Source organism: Anolis sagrei, chromosome 5 (genome assembly GCF_037176765.1).
Source record: "Anolis sagrei isolate rAnoSag1 chromosome 5, rAnoSag1.mat, whole genome shotgun sequence".
In the NCBI taxonomy this organism is placed as follows: Eukaryota; Metazoa; Chordata; class Lepidosauria; order Squamata; family Dactyloidae; genus Anolis; species Anolis sagrei.
Genome location: NC_090025.1, coordinates 20639706 through 20659872, shown reverse-complemented (window position 1 = coordinate 20659872; position 20167 = coordinate 20639706). Strand labels below are relative to the sequence as shown.

The window sequence follows — 20167 nt, the reverse complement described above, 5'->3', positions numbered from 1 at the left end:
GATATGTCTGGCAGTTGTGTCAATGAATTTTCCCTTTTTTGTGTGTGTGGATGGTGTTGTTAATTATTTTTCGTCCTGTGAGAAATGACAGCATAAATGTTCTTTTAACTAAAGTATGCAGCATATGAAATTATGATGATAAAGTCACCTGTCCAGTTATACAACCATAATTTAAATGATGGGGGAGAGATTTCTCTCTCTGCTGCATTTAATTCAGGTTAGAAGGATTTGCAGACATACCTCCATTAATAAATTAATAAAAGCACTGACTATGAAAGGTGCGTTTTACAAAGTCTTTTGCTCCCCACCCATTTCCTCTTTTGATTCCCATCTTCTCAATAGCTGGAAGTTTCTTAGTAATTCCAGCATTGGGAGGATGGTCAAAGAGAGCTGGAGAAACACAGAGTTTCGATGCCAGATTGTAGCTATATATCTGCACTAAACAATGGAATAAAGAACAGGCTGAGAAAGAATGGGATTCTGCTCTACTATAGCTTTATATGCCTGCACACAATAGACTAGTTAAGCAGCAGCTGCCTCCAGGATTCCTTACTATGTATGAACACTTTGAGATAAACAAAGAGAGCCAATAAAGGCCTTATCACATTGGGAAATACTCCATTTCTGAGTCACTTTGAAAATGATTCCTAATATTTAAGTCTACTTCGCCAACTTCTCCTAGCATGTTAAAAAGATCTATAAGATCCATAAGTTTGGCTAATAAAATGGAAGGCCATAAAGAAAATGGAGGTTGATGAAAGGAAAATAATTCCTAATTATATTTTGGAAGAAGTTGGACTACAACACCCAATAATCATAATCATCATAGCAAATGATGAAGATATGGGGTTGTTGGGATATTACTGTAGAGATAGTGGGTGCAGCTACATTCTAGAATTAATGCAGTTTGACCCCATAGTCCAAGGCTATGGGTTCTTGGGAGTTGTAGTTGTAGTTTTAGCAGAGACAACTAAAGATCTTATAAAACGGCAACCCCAAGTTCCCATAGCTTTGAGCCATAGCAGTTAAAGAGGTGTGAAACTGCCTTAATTCAACAGTGCAGCTACACTCTTAGGGCCCTTCTACACTATATTAAACTCCAGGAGGAAACGGGTTAAAATAAACTGGATCCTCCTGGGTCTGAGTCCACAACCTCAGGCTTTCCCTCGGCAGGTAGCTAGATGCCATCCCAGATCAACCAAAAGTTGATCAGATATGGCATTAGCCACTCCCAGCCCCCCGTTCCTTCCTCAAAACCTATCTGAGGAGCCTGACAGCAGCACAGGCCTCTCTGGAGAGTCCTCCTTATGCTTGGAAATGATGCTTTAGGAGGTGTGTGTGTGGGGGGGGGGGGGGAATCCCTTGAGTAAGTTTTGGGGTGAAATGCAGGGAGGGTGAATGCCATTCTCCTACTCCAAGCTTTTTGGAGTGGGATGGCTGTGGGGGCTGACCCCCAGGACTGCAAAAGTCAGTCCCCACAGGGCTGTCATCTATAAAGAACTGAACCTTAGCTTAAGGTTCAGATCGTTAGAGGTATTTAATTGATGCAGAGTAAACTAAGAAAACCTGATGTACTCTGTGTTAATTTGGTGTTACCTGAGGTGTCATCTGGACACCTCTGGTAAAAAGCTAGACAGGTCACGCATTTTGACCCTGTCTGGAAGGGCCCTTAGTCTAAGAAAGCATATTTATTTATTTATTTATTTATTTATTTATTTCAAAGTTTTCTATACTGAACTTCTCAACCTCATTGAGGGACTCAGCCCGGTTTCCAACCATAAAAACACATACAATCATTAAAATATCATAGATCACAATTGCAGTAACAGATTTAAAATAACACTATATATAAAACTATGGTGGTGGTCAGTCGTCGTATTAAAATCAAATCTACATCATCTTCCATCCAGAATCCTAGGGTGTTGTCTCATTCATCGAAAGCCTGACTCCATAGCCACGTCTTCACCCGTTTCCTAAATGTCAGGATAGACGGGGCGGTTCTGACCTCCGGTGGGAGAGAGTTCCAGAGTCGCGGGGCCACCACCGAGAAGGCCCTGTCCCTCGTCCCCAACAGACGTGCTTGCAAGGCCGGTGGGACCGAGAGCAGGGCCTCTCCAGATGATCTTAATAATCTTGATGATTCGTAGGGGAGAATACGTTCAGAGAGGTAAACAGGGCTTATGCTATCAAGTTATTATATTTATTTATATCCCACCTTTTCTCTCCACAATGAGATGCAAAACTTCTTTCTTTTCATTAATCTCTAGAGTGATACAAGAGTCTTTTACATGCTGATATTTTGGACTAACACAGCTATTTCTTCGGAATCATAGCATTATAATTGTGAAACATGGAATGGCGCAATGTAGATATATCTCTTTGTCCCCAGAAAATTGATCACTGAAAATTAAAAGCTCCTGTAAATGGGAGTGGGCTGGATTGGAGAGGCTCTCCCACATTGAAATAGTGAAAAACAGTAGGACAAAAATCATTCAAAACCAAATAGAAATGTCTTCTGATTGCTCAGAATGTCACTTTGTGCCTGCTGGCTCAGGATTCTGGAACGTGTAGTCCAAAAAAAGTAATATTTCCTAGCTTTTGTTACAATGGAACAGAGATTGTAGCTCCCAGTTCATGTGGCTAACAATGTAGAAAATTCACTTGACTTCCTCTAAGCCTCTCAAGCAAGTTTGCCCACACTTTGGTAGCGGTTTTTTTATTTCCTGTTTCAGGTTTATATAACTGCTTTTACAATACGTTCTGTTTGGGACTTCAAGCCCCAGACATTTTTATGTTGTAGTGCAACTGGGATTTAGGAAGTAAATCATTACCACACTTCATTCTGCCAACTCTAAAGGGTTTTATGCCTTGCCCCTGGGAGAAAAATGAAATTGTCCATGATTGAGGGTAAAGTTGGTTCAACAAATAGCACTTTTTGAGCCAGTGTTTGAGAAATTGCCCATTGATTTGCTGACAGGCATCCTGCCTAGTCATTCTTCCAAAGCAGGAGGGCAGGACTTCACATTTTATCTGTGTGTTTAGGAAGCTAAGACTTGCTAATAAAAGTTGTGCTTTAATCCACATGTGCTAGAGGCATTGTTTGTAGGAATTTCACCTGCAAGGGGAGAGAGCCCTGCAAGTTGGCTCACAGGAAGATAGGCAAGAAAATAAATCCTCTCCTCAGCAAAAACAAATAGCCATGTCATCTGCGGGTTGGCTGGTTCTCTCCTTCAGAACTCATGTTTATAGTAATGGACACACCTGAGAAGGATACAGGAGATTTTGGCAGCACAACATTTCTGCCCTCCAGACTGGGGAGAGGGAGGCAGTGCAGAGTTCGCCTTGGAGCACTAACCCAGCAATGGAAGCCCTGTTAATAGTGACCACTGTTCATGGTTTACATGCCCTGCAATCCAGTAGAGATACCACTGGTGATAGAGCCATGGCTCTTGAGAGAATTTTGTGGATGAGATACATCCTGAACACTGAACCTTTCAAGGTCCATGCTACAGTGTTTTCTATACCACACCAACTCATTCTGTAGGGTTAGGGAACCTAGTGGGACCTAAAGCTGTGAGTTCCTAGGCCTTAATAAAAATTTGAGATGAATCATTTAGTTCCACAGTGGATCACAGGTGCTTCATCTACGTTTGTCATAAAGTGTGTTCAGAATTAGTCCAGTGCGGTCTAGGTTGCTCACAGGGTCCCAATACATCCAGGCCAGGCTTCAACAGTGGACAGCCCATAGCCCATAGAATGAGAGAATCCCGTAGAACCTGAGAGGAAATCACAAGCTCACTGCTAACCTCAAAATAGCAAAAGTTTGGTCCTACTTTGAGAGAATGTTGGATATTGCCTGAACAAAGAATTTGACTAAGACAGCATAACTACATAACACTGAAACAAATACCATAAGAATGGTTGCCTATATCAATTAGATCTCAGACTAGGACTAGGGAGACCCAGTTCAGATCTTTAATCAGAAGCGATACTCACTAAGGACTTCATCACATGGAATTCCAGAAGTTGGGGGACAACAGGGGAAACTGTGGGCAGCATCCTGCTTCATCCCCTTACACTCGTGAGTCATGGGCTACCATCCAACAATGTTTCCCCACTAACCCCAGCTTCCTTCCTTCTGTGCTTTCCCAGCTTTTTCTACGAGGAGTTGGCTAATCACCTAACTTCTCAGGGCTTCATCTCTGCATGCTGCCAGCACATTGCCTGCATGGAGCCCTGCCAGAAGTAGCCCTGCATCATTTGATGGGCTCCAATGGACTCAGTCCCAGCAGCATGCTGACAATGCACAGAGATGGGGAAAACCACCCATCTGATGAGTTTGTAAGTAGCCTTGGGCCAGTAATTGTCTCTAACTATGTACTTCAAGGGCTCTTATAAAAACAGAAGTGAAAATAAGAACCAGCTATGTTACCTGGAAGTTCCTTGAAGGAAAGGCAGAATATAAATGTCATTAATAATGCTGCTGCTGCTGATGATGGTGATGATGATAATGATGATAATGATAATGACAGTGTGACCCCCCCCCCCCCAACATATCCACATGAGATATGTTCTAAGGCAAGCACCACCACTCCCATGGATACATGAAACCATGGGCAACAATGAGTCCTATATTTTTACTATACTTGTGTGGGAAGTGTACTATAAAATAACAATGGAGGTCTGTAGAGGTCCACAAACATTTTAGGGTGGAATATACATATATACATATACATATATATATTGGAACATGGATGAGTGGGTATCAAGTCCATGGATAAGGAGACTGATCATAATAGAAAACAGTAGTAGCATAATTATATAAATAATTGCAATAATAATAGAAAGAAACATAATTATATAACAATAATTAATTGCAGTTATAACAACCACAAAGTAATAACAGCATCGAGAATATAAAGCACTATATCTCTGTATTGTCGAAGGCTTTCACGGCCAGAATTACTGGGTTATTGTAGGTTTTTTCGGGCTATATGGCCATGCCTCTAGACCATGGCCATATAGCACAAAAAAACCTACAACAACCCACTATATCTCTGTGTCTTTTAAGATGTTCTACTCTTGGAATGGCTGTGTGTCTCTGTATTTCTTGCTGACTGAAATAATTGATTTAAATTGCCTTGACTGTTAAATCCATCCACTCGGATTTATCAGAAAGCTCGCCTTATCATTTTTATGTTCTTTTTTTCTTTTCTCAGCAAAAGTACACCTAGGATGACCCTGAATTCCTTAATATTAGAAAATTAATGCTGCTCAAAGCCTTTGGGGTGGGGGTTAAAGCAATCATGCCATTTGCTGTGAACAGTTCATATCTCTACTAAAAGTGAATTTTGATGAAATGCACAGTGAGTATGTGGAGAGATGAATTGGGTAGAGGATGAGCAATATCCAAGCCAAGGAGACACTGGGGAGTAGAGCATGCTAACAAGCAGAATGTTGCTTTAGAACACTGTAAAATAGATCTTGTAAGAAGTTACATATTAAATAAAGTGTTGTGATCATAAATTAAACATATTTGCTACTTGGCCTTCAGTGAATTATTTCTTCCCTTCACAGCATTTGTTAAGAATTACAAGATCTTTCAAGGTATGCAAGATTGCTTCTCGTTCCTTCTCTCTCCAGCTTTAAAATTAAGGGAAGCAAGTATCCCCGCTCCTCCCAAATTAATGTATTTTAAGTTGTAAAGGGAATAATAGATTCTTAAAATATAATCACAGGGTTAACATATACATTAATGTAAGCTTCACCATATGTCAAAATATGCTTAAAATTAGTGACTGTAAAATACACCATCATAATTAGATAAATTAGGAGCACCCTCTGACCACTGAATAATGGATCTTTCCAACCAGACTTTAAGAACCTTTCTGCTACAGTGAGATCATTCAGGATCCAACCAACTTCTCCCAGAGCTCATAGCCAAAACAGTCCTGAAAAATAAATATCAATGTCTGTACTGGTCAAGAGATTCTGGAAATTGCAGTCCAAAATAGTAAAAACTTGCAGGTTCATTAAAACAAAAGCCTGAGTATTTACCGCCTTCCCAAGAACAACTTATTAATTCTGTATTGTTTTGTCTTAAGTAGGAATTAATATATATTTTCCCATAGTGGTCACTGTGTTTCACCTTGGAGAAGAGGACACATTACAAGTGATTGACGTTACAATCACCACTGAAACTCACCTTGGGCCAGTCACCCTTTCTTAACATAACTTATCGCATAGGATAAATGGAGGAAAGAGAGCCATTTATGTTATCTTGCATTTGTTGAAGCAAAGATGGGGTAAGATGTTACGAATAAGTGTGAAATAAAAGCTTTGTAAACTGGGTGTGGACAACATTTGGCCCACAATATCTGCCTTTTCCTGGGAAGGCTTTTCTATTCCTTTTCTCTAGGACAGTCTGACCAAAAGCGAGATCAACACCTGGAAGAAGTCTGTGGGTATGAAAACTGAGATAGACCCCTGGTATAAGATCATACTTATTCATTCCTCACTTAGATGTGCCTGTGTTCAGAGTGTCTGTTTGGATGTTTCATATTTATAATTACATATAATTAATTAATTTCAATGTCTTCTTTGTTACCAGACCAGTTGGAAGAAAGCGTCATTCATCACTAAACTGCAAGCTGCATCACCCCATTTAATCCAGAACTGATCAACACCAAATGAAACTGATTGGAGATTGTTAAACAATTCATTTCCATGGGGACTGTACCAGATCCCCTACAATCTGCCAAGCTTTCATTGGTCACTTTGTCTAAGGAGAAGAATGGCCTAGGAGAGTTGTCATCCCATAAATACCAACACAAGGAAGCAACGATAGAGAGGAGCAGCAATGGATATCCTTTTGGTGCCAAGGTACAGCCCACTGAAGAGCAGCTGTTTGGAGTGAACTGTATGGCAGAAGCCAATGTTCCAAAGACTGAGCAGTCTTGTGGGTATGACACTAGCAGCCCAACCATGTTTTCTCCAGGGTCCTTCAACCCATCCAAAGAAGGCTACTTGGAGCCAGCGAATAACTCTAAGCAGGAAGCCAGCAGTGATTCCAAAGGTAAGGTCTTGGTAGAAAGCCATAGTTTGGGACAAACCACACTCAAGACACCTGTGATCCAAGAGACCAACCAAATTGGTGGAGAGCTCATCTTTAGTACAGTTGATGATAAAGCAAGTTCTCTGTCTAAAGAAGGTGATTGCAGCATGAAGAACAAAGCCCATGAGACTTATCCCCTCCTTCCTAGTCATCCAGATACTCCACAAACCACTCCAGCTGTCGAGCAAATTGTGGAGGAAAAGTTTGGTCCTGAGAAAAATGGAGCACCAACTTCAGTAAAGGAGTTGGAACCTGTTTCTGATATTGGGCTGAAGTCCCCTGTTTGTATGGATGCCAAACCAAAGGGTGCAAAGGATGCAAGTTCCCATCCTAGTGCCAGGACTGTGCCAGAATCTGTACCTAAATCCAAATCTGAGAATACATCGCAACCATCACTCAAGAGTGAAACCATAGAGGAGGCTGTATTAGAGCCTTCTAAGTTCAGAGACACAGGCACAATGACAGTGCCAGCAAATAGAGAGGACATAAGCAGGACCTGTCAAGATGCTGAAGTTCAGGCTGTAGCTAGCATGGAAAGCAAGTCGGCTTCTACCAGTCCAAGTATCTTTGCTGCCTTCCTAAAAGAGAGCATGCCTTCTGAGGCAAAGCAGAAACAAGATCAGTTGCACATCATTTACACAGCAGCTGGTGGGAAGGAACAATCTGAAATTGTTGACAACTTTACCCAGAAAGCTCCATCCACTGGCATCATGCCTGAAGTGCATATTCAGGCACCAGCTGCAACAAAGAAGAAGTTGGTAGCTCAAGTTGTCAGAGCTCAAGATGACCCAGCAGGCATGATGAATGCAGTCTGCTCAGCTTCAATGGACAAAGCAGAGCATCAGTGCCCACTGGCATCTGGTTGTACTCAAGAAATATCAGTCAAGGAGATGGAAGTACAAACACCAGGTGTGGCTAGATATTGTAGCGGCCTTCCTCAGCAAATGGCGGACAATTCAGTTTTGCAGAAGACAAGGCCTGTTTATCAAATTTCCATCCACACCAGTAATCAGCCTCTGGTTCCCTCACAACCTGTGAACATTGAAACCACACTACCTCTGTGTTCTGCTCTACCAGAAGTCAAAAGCAAACATCATCACATTGGGATCTCTGTGACAGAAAATCAGCCTATATCTCCATCTTGTGACAGACCGCCTGAAGAAGATAAGGTTCTACCTACCACTGCTGATCCTCATGGTAAGCAGATCAAGACTATTGGTGATGTTGATGTTAAATCAAAGAAGGAAGACAGCTTTGTCCATCCTGATTCTAAAGAACAGAAGACAAGTAAAAGAGCAGCTGTGGCAGTGGCTGTTGTTGGGTTCCAGGCAATGTGTCCTCCAATTGTAGCCCAGAAAGAACGAGGCAAATTTTCGGGCACTCACAAAGAGACAGGGTCATTGGGCACTCAAAGTCTTGCTATTGGGTTGGAGTCTGAGTCAAGCAGCAATTCTGCCCCAGATCAAGAGACCAAAACTAGTGAAAGGAGGAAAGATCCAAAGCTTTCCCGAGCAGAAGCTCCTGCTTCCATCCAGCCTGCGACAAGCCATGGCGGAAAGAAGAAAGAAGCCAAGTCTGAGGCTAAAGTGCAGCTGAAACAATCCAAGAACGTCAGAGATGTGGTGTGGGATGAACAGGGCATGACCTGGGAGGTTTATGGAGCCTCCCTTGATCCAGAATCCTTGGGGATCGCTATCCAGAACCATTTGCAGAGGCAGATCAGGGAACATGAGAAACTGTTAAAGACCCAAAACACCCAGACCCGTAAATCAATTTCTTCAGATACATCTTCAAATAAGAAACTGAAAGGGAGGCAACACAATGTTTTTCAATCCATGATGCAGAATATCCGGCGCCCAAATTGCTGTGTTCGCCCTGCTGCTTCTGCTGTGTCAGATTAAAACAGTTAGGGATATGGGTGGGAAAATGAATATACTTTCATTTCTAGCCATTTGCAAAAGAGTACACAGAAATCCATAGCAAATAGGTCCTGAAGATCAGCTTTCTTCCTTGAATTTCTGATACAGGCAGGAGGGAGGAATAGGGACTGCATATTTTATTCCCAGGGGTCATTCCATTTTAACTATCTGATTTTCTACAAAATGGCATGTGTAGCTTTTGTTTTTAACTAGACATGCTTGACCCCAATCAGCTGCCAGAAGACAATATAAGCATTTAATGAAGCACAATTAAAATGGCCAGTTTACTGTAACAGCTCGTGGCAGCTTGAAAGGCAAAAGAAAGGGAGGGTGTCAGATCTTTTAAAAATTATTGATATGTGTCATCTAGATCTTACACAGAAGTTTTTTGACAATTTCAACATCCTTGCAGTAATGTAATAAATATTCCCAAATGGAGGAGAATATGTATATGTACCTGTTTTGGGTGGATTTTGAAAGAGAGTGGCCTTTTCTTAAATTTATAAACTCAAAGAGAGTTGCATTCTAGCTCTCTATTTATTCCAGTAGAATAAAATTCCAAGTACCAGGTCTACCCAGAAGAGGCATTTCAGGGACAATTTACCATCTCGATTCACACATTGTGGGGCAGTGAGCCATTTGTGCCAATAATCCATGTAGAATACAGTTGTGTTGTGCCAAAAAGACCATTGTAGCCATCTGGTAGCCCTATCACAAAAAAGGTGCTTTGGACTGGAGTATGAGGGGGACTTCAAATATGACAACCCGCAACAAATTTCAACAGGTGCCCGATTTTTTTCCCAACATTTATGGGACTCCTGTGTGAGATTCGACTGTTATTTATCAATGTGATTTGTTTTTCTGTAGCTGGTGTTTTGTAATTCTTTCTGAGGTTTTACTTCCATGCCATTTTATCATGGGGAAGTAAGGATTTTCCATGACACATGGAAATGTAGGGGGGGGGGTTCAGTGTACTGTGTACCCCTTTTAGAAAATCTGTTCATGCTGCACACAGACATATTCGCATGGTATCGTGGGAAGCAACAGAACCTTGCCTGAAGCAAAAGCTCTATGTGTTATTTTTCTGTGGGATGCCTGTCTTGGCAAAGAGAGGAAATTGCATTGACAGAAATGTGTTAAAATCGCTGTATTGTGTTTCATAAAGCCATTGATTGATTGCCATCCACATCATTTATTTTATGCATTTTGTGGAGATAGAAGTTAACAGCACATCCCAGAGCAGGTGTGGAGAACCTGTGGACCACAACTCCCCTCATTACTAATGTCAAGTTGGTAGAAATTGGAGGTCAGCTACTCTTAGGGGGTCACTGGCCCTAATGTGGTCTTATTGGAGCTCCTGGTGGTGCAGTGGGCTAAATCCTTGTGCTGGCAGGACTGAAGACCGACAGGTCGCAGGTTCAAATCCAGGCAGAGCGTGGATGAGCTCCTTCTGTCAGCTCCAACTCCCCATGCAGGGACATGAGAGAAGCCTCCCACAAGGATGGTAAAACATCAAAATGTCCGGGCATTCCCTTGGCAATGTCCTTGCAGATGGCCAATTCTCACACACCAGAAGCGACTTGCAGTTTTTCAATGAAAAAAATGTGGTCTTATTTAGTTGTATCCAAACAGAGCTGCTGCACAGAAGCTAAGATGCATTCACCAAGTAGGTGTGTGCTGCTGTTTCTCTTTGATGTATTTTTTTCTCAAAAGTGCCAACCCATGACCATCCAATCACTGTCATGCTAGAAGCTATGCCTTGCCCTTTGTGAAGATTGTCAGTGTTAGAGAATAATTGGATGTTGTACTTCTCTCACACATTGTGCTTCAGAGCAGGCTTGGGGAACATCATTTTCTCTCTGTGTTGTTGGACGGCAGTTCCCATTGGCATAGTGAGTGGGTAAAAGGTAATGGAAAGCTACAATCCATCAATCCATATGTTGCCTTCTTGCTTTCATTTCTTGCAGTTATTTATCTTTATACTGGGCTTTAATTGGACAACCTTTAAGATAGGCCTAGCCTAAATAACCTAAAGTGCCAGATCCCATCTGATCTTAAAAGTTAAACAGTGTCAGCATTGGTTAATAGTTGGTTAGGGGCCCACCAAAGAATATTGAGTGCTGTAGCTATATTTCAGAGGAAGGAAGTGACTAAGACCATTTATGAGGATTCCTTGCCTTTAAAAACCCTATGAAATTCATGGGGTTACCATAAATCAATAGGCAAATTTGAAACACTCACACAGCCTCTTGTGTAGCGAGTCACATAGCCAGTTTTTCTGTGTATGTATTGTATATGACTTCAAATCACCTGTTAACCTGCAGCCTCCCCATCAATTTCACAGGGTTTTATTAGACGAGGAGTACTCAGAAGTCATTTGTCACTGCCTTCCTTTGAAATATAACCTCCTACAGTATATAATATTCCTTGGTGGTGCTCCATCCAAGGACTAAACAGCCCTGACTCTGCCTAGCTTTCAAGGTCACAACAGAATCAAGCCATGCAACCCCTCTTTTTACCTCCCTTGAATCCTCCAACGAGGTGGAAGAGTATACTTTATAAAAAGAAGAAAGAAAACTAGGATTATCCCAAAGCCTGGGAGAATCTTGGAGTTGTCATCCACAATATCTTAATGGAGGGAGGTTGGATTGCTTGCATTCTTGCCCCTGCCAATCCTTGCTTATCTCTCCAAATTTAATTCCACCCCTCCCATTTTTGTCTAGAAAAGTTAATTTAAAGTACACAACTTTCCTTTAAAATGCTGCATTTTGTGACCCCCACCTCAAAACAGATCCCAAACTTCCTGCAAGTTACTTCCAGATCCTACCCTGACTTCCAAATTAGTAAAAATGGTAGCACTTTTGGCTATATGTGGCCAAAGTTAGCCAGCTGAAACTAGGCCTACTTCTGCCTTAGAGGCGCGGAGTCTATGACTGCATCTTTCCTGTATCACCTCATTAACATTGGACATTCCAGAGCAGGTTAAGAGAGACCACGGTATGGTAGCTACGCACATTAGGGTTTCCCTTGTTTCTGGCAGGGATGCTTGCCTGTTCCTCATGTGTGATCAAGGAAAGAATGCATCTTAGAGTAAAGATGGTTTTGTGCCCTTCAGATGTTGAACTATAGTTTCTATCAGCCCCTGCGAACATGTAACCTTCTTTAGAAGTTTTTAAACAGACTGAACGACCATCTGTTGGGAGTGCTTTCAGTGTGTGCTTCATGGCAGGGCATGAGATTAGGTCAGTGGTTCTCAACCTTTGGGCCCCCAGAAGTTTTGGCCTTCAACTCCCAGAAATCCTTAACAGCTGGTAACTGGCTGGGACTTCTGAGAGTTGTAGGCCAAAACATCTGGGGACCCACAGGTTGAGAACCACTGGACTAGATGGATCTTGTGGTTTCTTCCAATTATATGATTCTATGTTCAGTGATGATGGGCTACAGGATTTGCAGTCCAGAAGATCATGGAGGAGACCATGCCATACAGATAACATTTAAAAAGTTGTCTTTCATAAGGCTTAGGCAATGTCATAAAGAGGCCCCATGGCCCAGTTCTGTGAACCTTTGCACTGTTACTAACATTAACCATGTTTTTCAAAAAGAAACAAAAATCAATTCTAAATTATTCCTGCTTTCTACAAACAGAAGGGGGTGGTACACAGCAGGAAGAGCTCAGTAGATTGTTTTTGTAACTATGGTTGTGTAACTGGCACTTTATAGATCTCTAAGCTTGACTTTAAAAAGAAAAAAAATAAGAGGGTAGAGAAATCACAGTCCCCAGGTGATCGTCCAGCCTTGTATTTCCACTTCAGAAAACTTCTATACCAAGGGAACTGGGGGCAGTACTAGTGATCCAAGCAGAAGAGCCAGTGATAAGGTTTCTGTGGAAATCTTTACATCCAAACAGAAGACAGGACAGATTTCAGGAAGAAAAATCCAGATTTTCTGAGCAATGCATAAATAGAAGTTTTTTTCTGAAAAAAATTCAGGGCAAAGCCATGAGTTATAAAAATCATGAAATATAGAAGCTGCGCTGAATTTAAAGCATTTTTTTTGTTTGCTATCTAAGACAGCATTACAAGTGATGCTGTCCCCTAAGACCTTATCTACACAGCCATGTAAAATCCAGATTACCTGCTTTGAACTGGATTATATGCCAGTACGGACTCATATAGGTAAAGGTTTCCCCCTGACATTAAGTCCAGTTGTGTCCAACTCTAGGAGTTGGTGCTCATCTCCATTTCTAAGCCAAAGAGCTGCCGTAGACACCTCCAAGGTCATGTGGCCAGCATGACTGCATGGAGTGCCATTACCTTCCTACTGGAGAGATATCTATTTATCTACTCACGTTTGCATGTTTTTGAATTGCTAGGTTAGCAGAAGCTGGGCCTAACAGCAGGAGCTTATGCCACTCCCAGATTCAAACCAGCGATCTTTCGGTCAGCAGGTTCAGCAGCTCAGCGGTTTAACCCACTGCACCACCGGAGGCTCTGTAGACTCATATAATCCTGTTCAAAGCAGATAATATGGATTTTGTATGGCAGTGTAGATGAGTCCTAAGTCAATATTCATTGTACCCAAGTTAGCCTTTAGTTTGAAACAGAAATCAGAAAACCCTGCAGATGCCTTTCCTTGTCTGCAATAAAAGAACTGCATTATATGAATCTATACTGACCATGTAATACAGTTCCATATAATACACTGCATTACATGGCAGTGTAGATGGGGCCTTGGATTCATTGATGGTTTGTTCCATTACTTATTCTAGGAATGGGCAACTGTCATCCAGATGTTGCTGAAGAGTTTGGATTATCCATTGGCATTGGTTGTGTTGGCTAGAGGGATGCTCAGATAGATATTATCTGTATAATTTTTGAAAAGATTTCCACATCTAGCATTTGACTTTAACCATTGGACTTTCTGATGTCATATCCCAGTGCATATTTAGGTGCCCAAAAACGCAAAAACAAAGAACACAGATCAACTATATAAAAGTACAGCAGGAGTAGAGAATACATGGCTTTGGAGATGTTGGATATCTTCCCTAGGTAGCATGGTTATGGGTATTACAGTTCTTCAGCTGAAGGTCCACATGGTACTATCCCTAGCTGAGAGAAATAAAGAGTGAGGACACAGTTCTCTATCCATTTGCTTGGGAGTTCTATTGGTCCTCCACATTAGTGAGCTTAACTTTTACAGATTTGCATATTTTTGGATTTAATTAATATGGTCTCTCTAGGAATCTCAGTGCCCCATGATGTGATTCTGTGGGCAACATCTGATGAAAGTTGATCATAGATTTACACTGGAGGACCTAGAGATACCTAGGAGGAAGATATTCTCTTAGCTGTAAAAAGGTGTTTTTACTTTTTCCCACTTTCATAGGGGCCATGAGCCATTAACTCTATCGAATGGAGAAGACTGATTCCTTAAGGGTACCCTAGCAGGTACATATTTTCCTGAAGGCAAACCCCACTGAAAACAGGTGTAAGATTGCACAGCCAGCTCTAAGTATAGATCAAGGCTACCTGTCTACTTTGGGAAACACTGTATGGCTTAGAAAAGCTCTACTCACCCACCTTCCATCTGTTTGCCAGACTTTGAAATAAAAGGGAGGAAGGCCATTGATCTACTGCCTTCCTTCTCACTTGTTTCTATATTAAATAATTGATGCCATCCTTAAGTCATTAGGTTTTTAGTTGGATCCTTATGATCCACACTGACTCCCCAACCACTGGTACTTTCACCATATTTTTTGCCCCTGAAAAAACAATTGAACCCAGATTGTGCTTTATAATGTTGCCCTCAACCCCACATACCTATTGAAATGGTAAAAAGGCCCCAAATCACAAATACTCTGGGGGAGTGGGAGATGACTCTTAAGTGATGCAGTGTCACTTTTAGCAACTAAAACAGTGCGACTCTCCAGGGTTTTGAAGAAGCTGAAAATGCTTGTGCAAACCCCAGGGTGTGCCAGTCCTTACGTTACAAGTATAACATCCCAAGTTTAAAAGGTTCACGGGGCAGATGATGGGGCAACCGCCCTGCTTCTTCCAACTGCAGCAAAGAATGTGAAATGGTATATAAACACAGTTCTTATTTCTTGGGCTGAGTCATGGCCAGGCAAGCTGCATACATAAAGTTTGACAGCTTTGATGTGGATTAAAAAATAAAGAGATTTTAAAGATGAGCTCATTTGACTTACCTTCCAGCTAAATGTATTTTATTCCACCTAAGTAGGTTACATATTTAGGATATGCTTCACCAGGCTGCACTTTCTAAGCATTTTAACTGAAAGCAGTGAGATGTGTCTTCAGGAGACTTTTTACATTGGTATTATGCCCAGTTTCAATTTTTAACTGTCATGGCAACATCCTATGGATTTTTGGATTTTGTAGCTTGGTGAATCATTAGAACTCTCTGGCTAAGAATTCTCAGTACCCTTCCCTAAACTACAAATCCCATGGTCTTAGAGCAGTGTTGTCTGGAGGACACTGAAGCTGATGGTAAATTCCACTAGTATCAATGGGAGTTACTCCTGAAGTAAATTGCTAAGGATAGGAGTGTTCAAACAACACCCTTTTCCATCCACTGGTCCCAATCCAGACAAACACAGTTAGAAACTTTGCAGATGAAACATTCCCTATCCTGGAAATAATTGGTGCAAACCTGTTTTAAAGCCTACAAGGGACAGCAAGATCAATGAGAAAGGGGAGTCTATAGGTGCTTCCAGACTGCCTTCAAATCTATGCTGTAGGGGGGTTTTAAAACCCGCTTTGGAGCGGAATTGAGTCCACCACCACGCCAAAAAGAAACAGGTTTTCCTGGGGAGGAGGGGTTTTAGTTTACATGTCATCCTGAAGCCCCCTAGAACAACCCAAAAAGGTTTTTAAAAACGTACCCAGCCACCATTATCTTCCTCCTTGCACCCTCCTGGCATGAGGATATGATGTGCCTGGGGACTGGGGGGAGGGCAGGGAGGCTTGGGGTTGGTCATGTTGGGGTTTTTTGGATTCCTGGAGCCCAAATAACCGAAATATCTGTGTGAATTGGACCCAGGGATTGTGTGATGTGGTCCCCGGGCCCAATTCATACAGGGCCCACACTTGGTAAGACCCAGATCTTACCTAAGATCTGGATCTTAAGAGATGTTTAATTAATTTGGAACAAAACAGGGAAACCCTGCTTTGTTCCAAATTAATTTGGTTTTACCAGAGGCGTCCCACTTAAGCCTCCAGTGAAACAGAATTAATTTGGTTCATTTGGACACATCTGGTTAAACACCACAGGTCTCACTTTTAAGGCATGTCTTGGTGGGCCCTATAGAAATCATAATATGGACATTTGATTAACATCTGCAAAGATAACAAGACAACCATTAGTATCAGCCACTGATGGGCTGAAATACATACAGAGATTATAAAGAATTTGAATTGTATCCCAGGCACATTTAAAGTTAAAAAAAGAATCCCCCTTTAATCTAAAGGAATTTGTGTGTAAGGTTGAAATCCTCTAAACTCCAATTAATTAAATGGAATTTGCTTTGAACCCAAACATCTCAATGGGATGTAATCGCAATTAGCTAGCACTTTGGCTGTAAGCAAAATCTGTAAAACCAAAAATTCTTCAAATAACAAAAATTCTGGCTGGGTAGGTGTCCCCTTTCTCCCACCTTACTCCATGTGTGTCCCTTCCAAAGTTTGATGGAAGATGTGACCATTCTAAATAGAAGTAGTATATCATTCTTTGGTGATGATATGAAGTTACACTGTAAGAGATATAATATCTGCTGCCCGTCTCCATCTCTATATCCAAAAGATTTGGAAATCAGTGAGTGATTTATCCATTAATTTCAGGTTATTCATATTCCATGTGCTTTTGAATCTTTTGTGATATTTTTCTTCTCCACTAAGAGTATGACCCATTTTTTTTCCATTTTCTTCATGAGCCATACTAGTGAAAATCTTTTCTTGATGTGCTAAGAAATGTCCAAGTGGTCTCTATTAACTCCAGTCATGTGTTGTTTCACTTTCTCCCACATAAGGCTGGTACAGCCATATGACATGTCAGGCAACTAACGTCCATTATGGAATATTGAACTCAAGTGACCTTCATTTGTGAATGTAGTAGTCAACCCTTAATTTAACATTCAATTGCATTTGAGTTCCATTCTCACACATTTCACCTTGCTTTTCATTACCATTGGTATTTGAAGTGCCACGACATTGAGGACTTGTTCATAATATACCTGACAATGAAAGAAATGTGTACTTTTTATTCTCTTGTTATTGTCCCAAATGTGACCTTTACCCGGGTTGAATGAATGGTAGTAATCCTTGATGGTATTATTGAATGAGAGTCTTTGATGTATGGCTTCTCTTACTCTTTCTTTGTCTGTCTGTTGGCTCCAAATTGTATTCACTTCCCAGAGTATGATGCAGTGTTGGCAACTGTCTCGACATTCAGATCTCCTAACATCTCCCAATGTTTATTCTCGTGCCTTCAGGTCCTTTCTTTCCATTCTTGTTGTCCTCACTAATTGTAATGTCTATTAAGGAATCTTCTGTCATTTTCTCCCATTGTTTTTAATGACTTCCAAACAACTGTGACTGTGAACTGTGCAAAAGAACATGTCAGAAGAACAGAAATTTTTAATAGTGAAAGAAAGCTATCTGGCTTAGGTGGACTCAAGCTCATGAAGAAAAAATGGGTCCATCTTCTCCCTGTCTCCTCACTTTGTTTACAAAACTGCTTGCTGACTTTTCAATAGTCAATGAAGAATCATCAGGAGAGGGGGGAAAATGACATTTTCCATTCTATGAGATGTGATGGCTATCTCAAACTTTTTGTATCGGCTGCTTTCATCTGATGAATTCAACCCACCTTGTATCCTAGCTCACTAATGCCTCTAATTCTAGTGTTTCCAATACATATATATATATATAGGTAATAAGTTGTTTTACATTTGCAAATAATTGAAAAAATAAGGGTTCCACAATAACTGAGTGACTACTGAGTGACCACAGATAGAAAGAACAGCTGGAAGGGTATAGCTGTGGTACAATTCTTTTTCATATATATATATATATATCTGTATGTATATTTCAATATTGTTGAATTCTTTTTAGAAACAAAATGGGATTGATAGTGAATACAATACAATGGGCACATAAACCTACAGGAATTCATTTGCTATAATGTGCCCTCTGTTTTCCCTTCACCTTCCAAATGACAATGTTCATCATACCAGCACATGTCATGTCCTGAAGTATTGTTTTTGGAAGATCTTTTTCTCCTTGGGTATCTATGAAGTGTTCACTGCTTGGGTTTTGGTTTTGTTCTTTGAAATCATCATCCTGGACAAAGAACTTTTGAGAGTGATCCTCAGCAACCACTAAATGCATCTTCATGTTCTACTGGCCAGTCATCTATCTCAAATAGTAGCATTCTTGTAGTTTTTCATGTCCTATATTGGGGAATTATTTGAATTATCTGTATGAGATGATGTTTCCACCCATCAAAATATATCTCCCCAAATTATTCCTGAATAGTTAAATTATACAAACAGCCATGCTAATTTAGAAAGGGGATTCGAATTTGAAATAAAATGGGATTGTGGTGATGATTTTCAGTTTCACAGTCTACCGATGTCATTTAATGGAGTCGGGCCATCAGTGATTCAGATGTTATTCACAAATCTAGGAATTTTGGACATCAGTGATTTGGAGCCTAGCCATGAATCCCAGAATCAGTGGAATAATGTGACATGTAGCAAGTTACATTTTTGTTAACTGCTACTGTGACCTATTGTGTTTTCATTTAGATGTTTGGACAATTCACCAGAGGACTTGTCCCCAGTGGAACTGTAGCTGTTTTCCCTAACCAGATGCTATAAATCTCAATCTGTAGGTCTTACATTGGTGGTGGTGGTGCTGTGAAGCTTGTTACTTCTTCACTAGTTGTACAAGGGCATGTGGCTGGCTCTTGGGTGAAGCTACATACCTCTACCACAAGTTTGGTCATGAGTTCATACCTAGGCATTAACTGGCATATTTGGAGAAGATGGAATCACCTTCAACTCATTCTTGACTTCCCCATAACCAACAATGGCAGAAGCTGGTTCTTTACTGGCTGCAAGATGTCACCCAGGTGCATCCCCCTGTCCAGTCAGTCTTCAGGAAATTGAATTGTGCCAGAGAGTCACCTGGAAGCTATGGAATAGATGAGGCAAAGGCATTGCTTGAGGAATTCCTAGATATCTCCCTGTGCAATGCCGGAAAAATATTGGTGCTGGGGTAATGAGATCTTGGGAGTCCTCATGGACAAGTTAAACAAGAGCCAACAATCTTATGTGCCAGCAAAAAAGCCAATGGTATTTTGGCCTGCATAAGAAGGAATATAGTGCCTAGATCCAAGGAATTCATGCTACCCCTCCATTCTGCCTTGATCAGAGCACACCTGGAATTACACTGTGTCCAATTCTGGGCACTGCAATTGAAGGGAGATGTTGACAAGCTGGAATGTGTTCAGAGAAGGGTGACACAAATGATCAAGGGTCTGGAGAACAAGTCCTATGAGGAGCGGCTTAAAGAACTGGGCATGTTTAGCCTGTAGAAGAGAAGGCTGAGAGGAGGCATGATAGCCATGTATAAATATGTGAGGGGAAATCAGGGAGGAGGGAGCAGGCTTGTTTTCTGCTGCCCTGGAGACTAAGGCATGGAGCAATGGCTTCAAACTACAGGAAAGGAGATTCCACAAGAACATTAGAAAGAACTTCCTAACTGTGAAAGAGAGCTGTTCAGCAGTGGAACTCTCTCTCTGCCCCAGAGTGTGGTGGAGGCTCCTTCTTTGGAGGTTTTTAAACAGAGGCTGTATGGCCATCTGTTGAGGTTCCTTTGAATGCGATTTTCTTTCTTCCAGGCAGGGGATTGGTCTGGATGGCCCATGAGGTCTCTTCCAACTCTGTGATTCTAGAATTCTATTATTTTAAGTCACCAACAGGATTCTGGCATATCCTCACAATCAATCTGGCCTTACATGCACTTCGTGGATAAAAGAGGATGCTGAAGTCAGCTGTTCCCAAATCAACACTATTTCTTGTACAACTTGTTCTTCCAGTTATTTTTCTGCCCAT

General features: G+C 41.2%; 1 protein-coding gene across 3 annotated transcripts in view; it reads left to right on the top strand.

The window, feature by feature from the left end:
- Window positions 1–10215, top strand: part of GPRIN3 (GPRIN family member 3) — a 43690-nt gene extending 33475 nt beyond the window's left edge. For 2 of the 3 annotated variants that reach the window (XM_060779244.2, XM_060779245.2), the window contains one exon: window positions 6611–10215. In XM_060779244.2, coding sequence (XP_060635227.2) covers window positions 6727–9015 — 2289 coding nt within the window. In that variant the 5' untranslated portion in view covers window positions 6611–6726 and the 3' untranslated portion in view covers window positions 9016–10215. Of the gene's footprint in view, window positions 1–4156; window positions 4342–6610 lie in introns of those variants that run through there. The other variant, XM_060779246.2, reaches the window with a different exon arrangement.
- Window positions 10216–20167: the final 9952 nt, after the last annotated feature.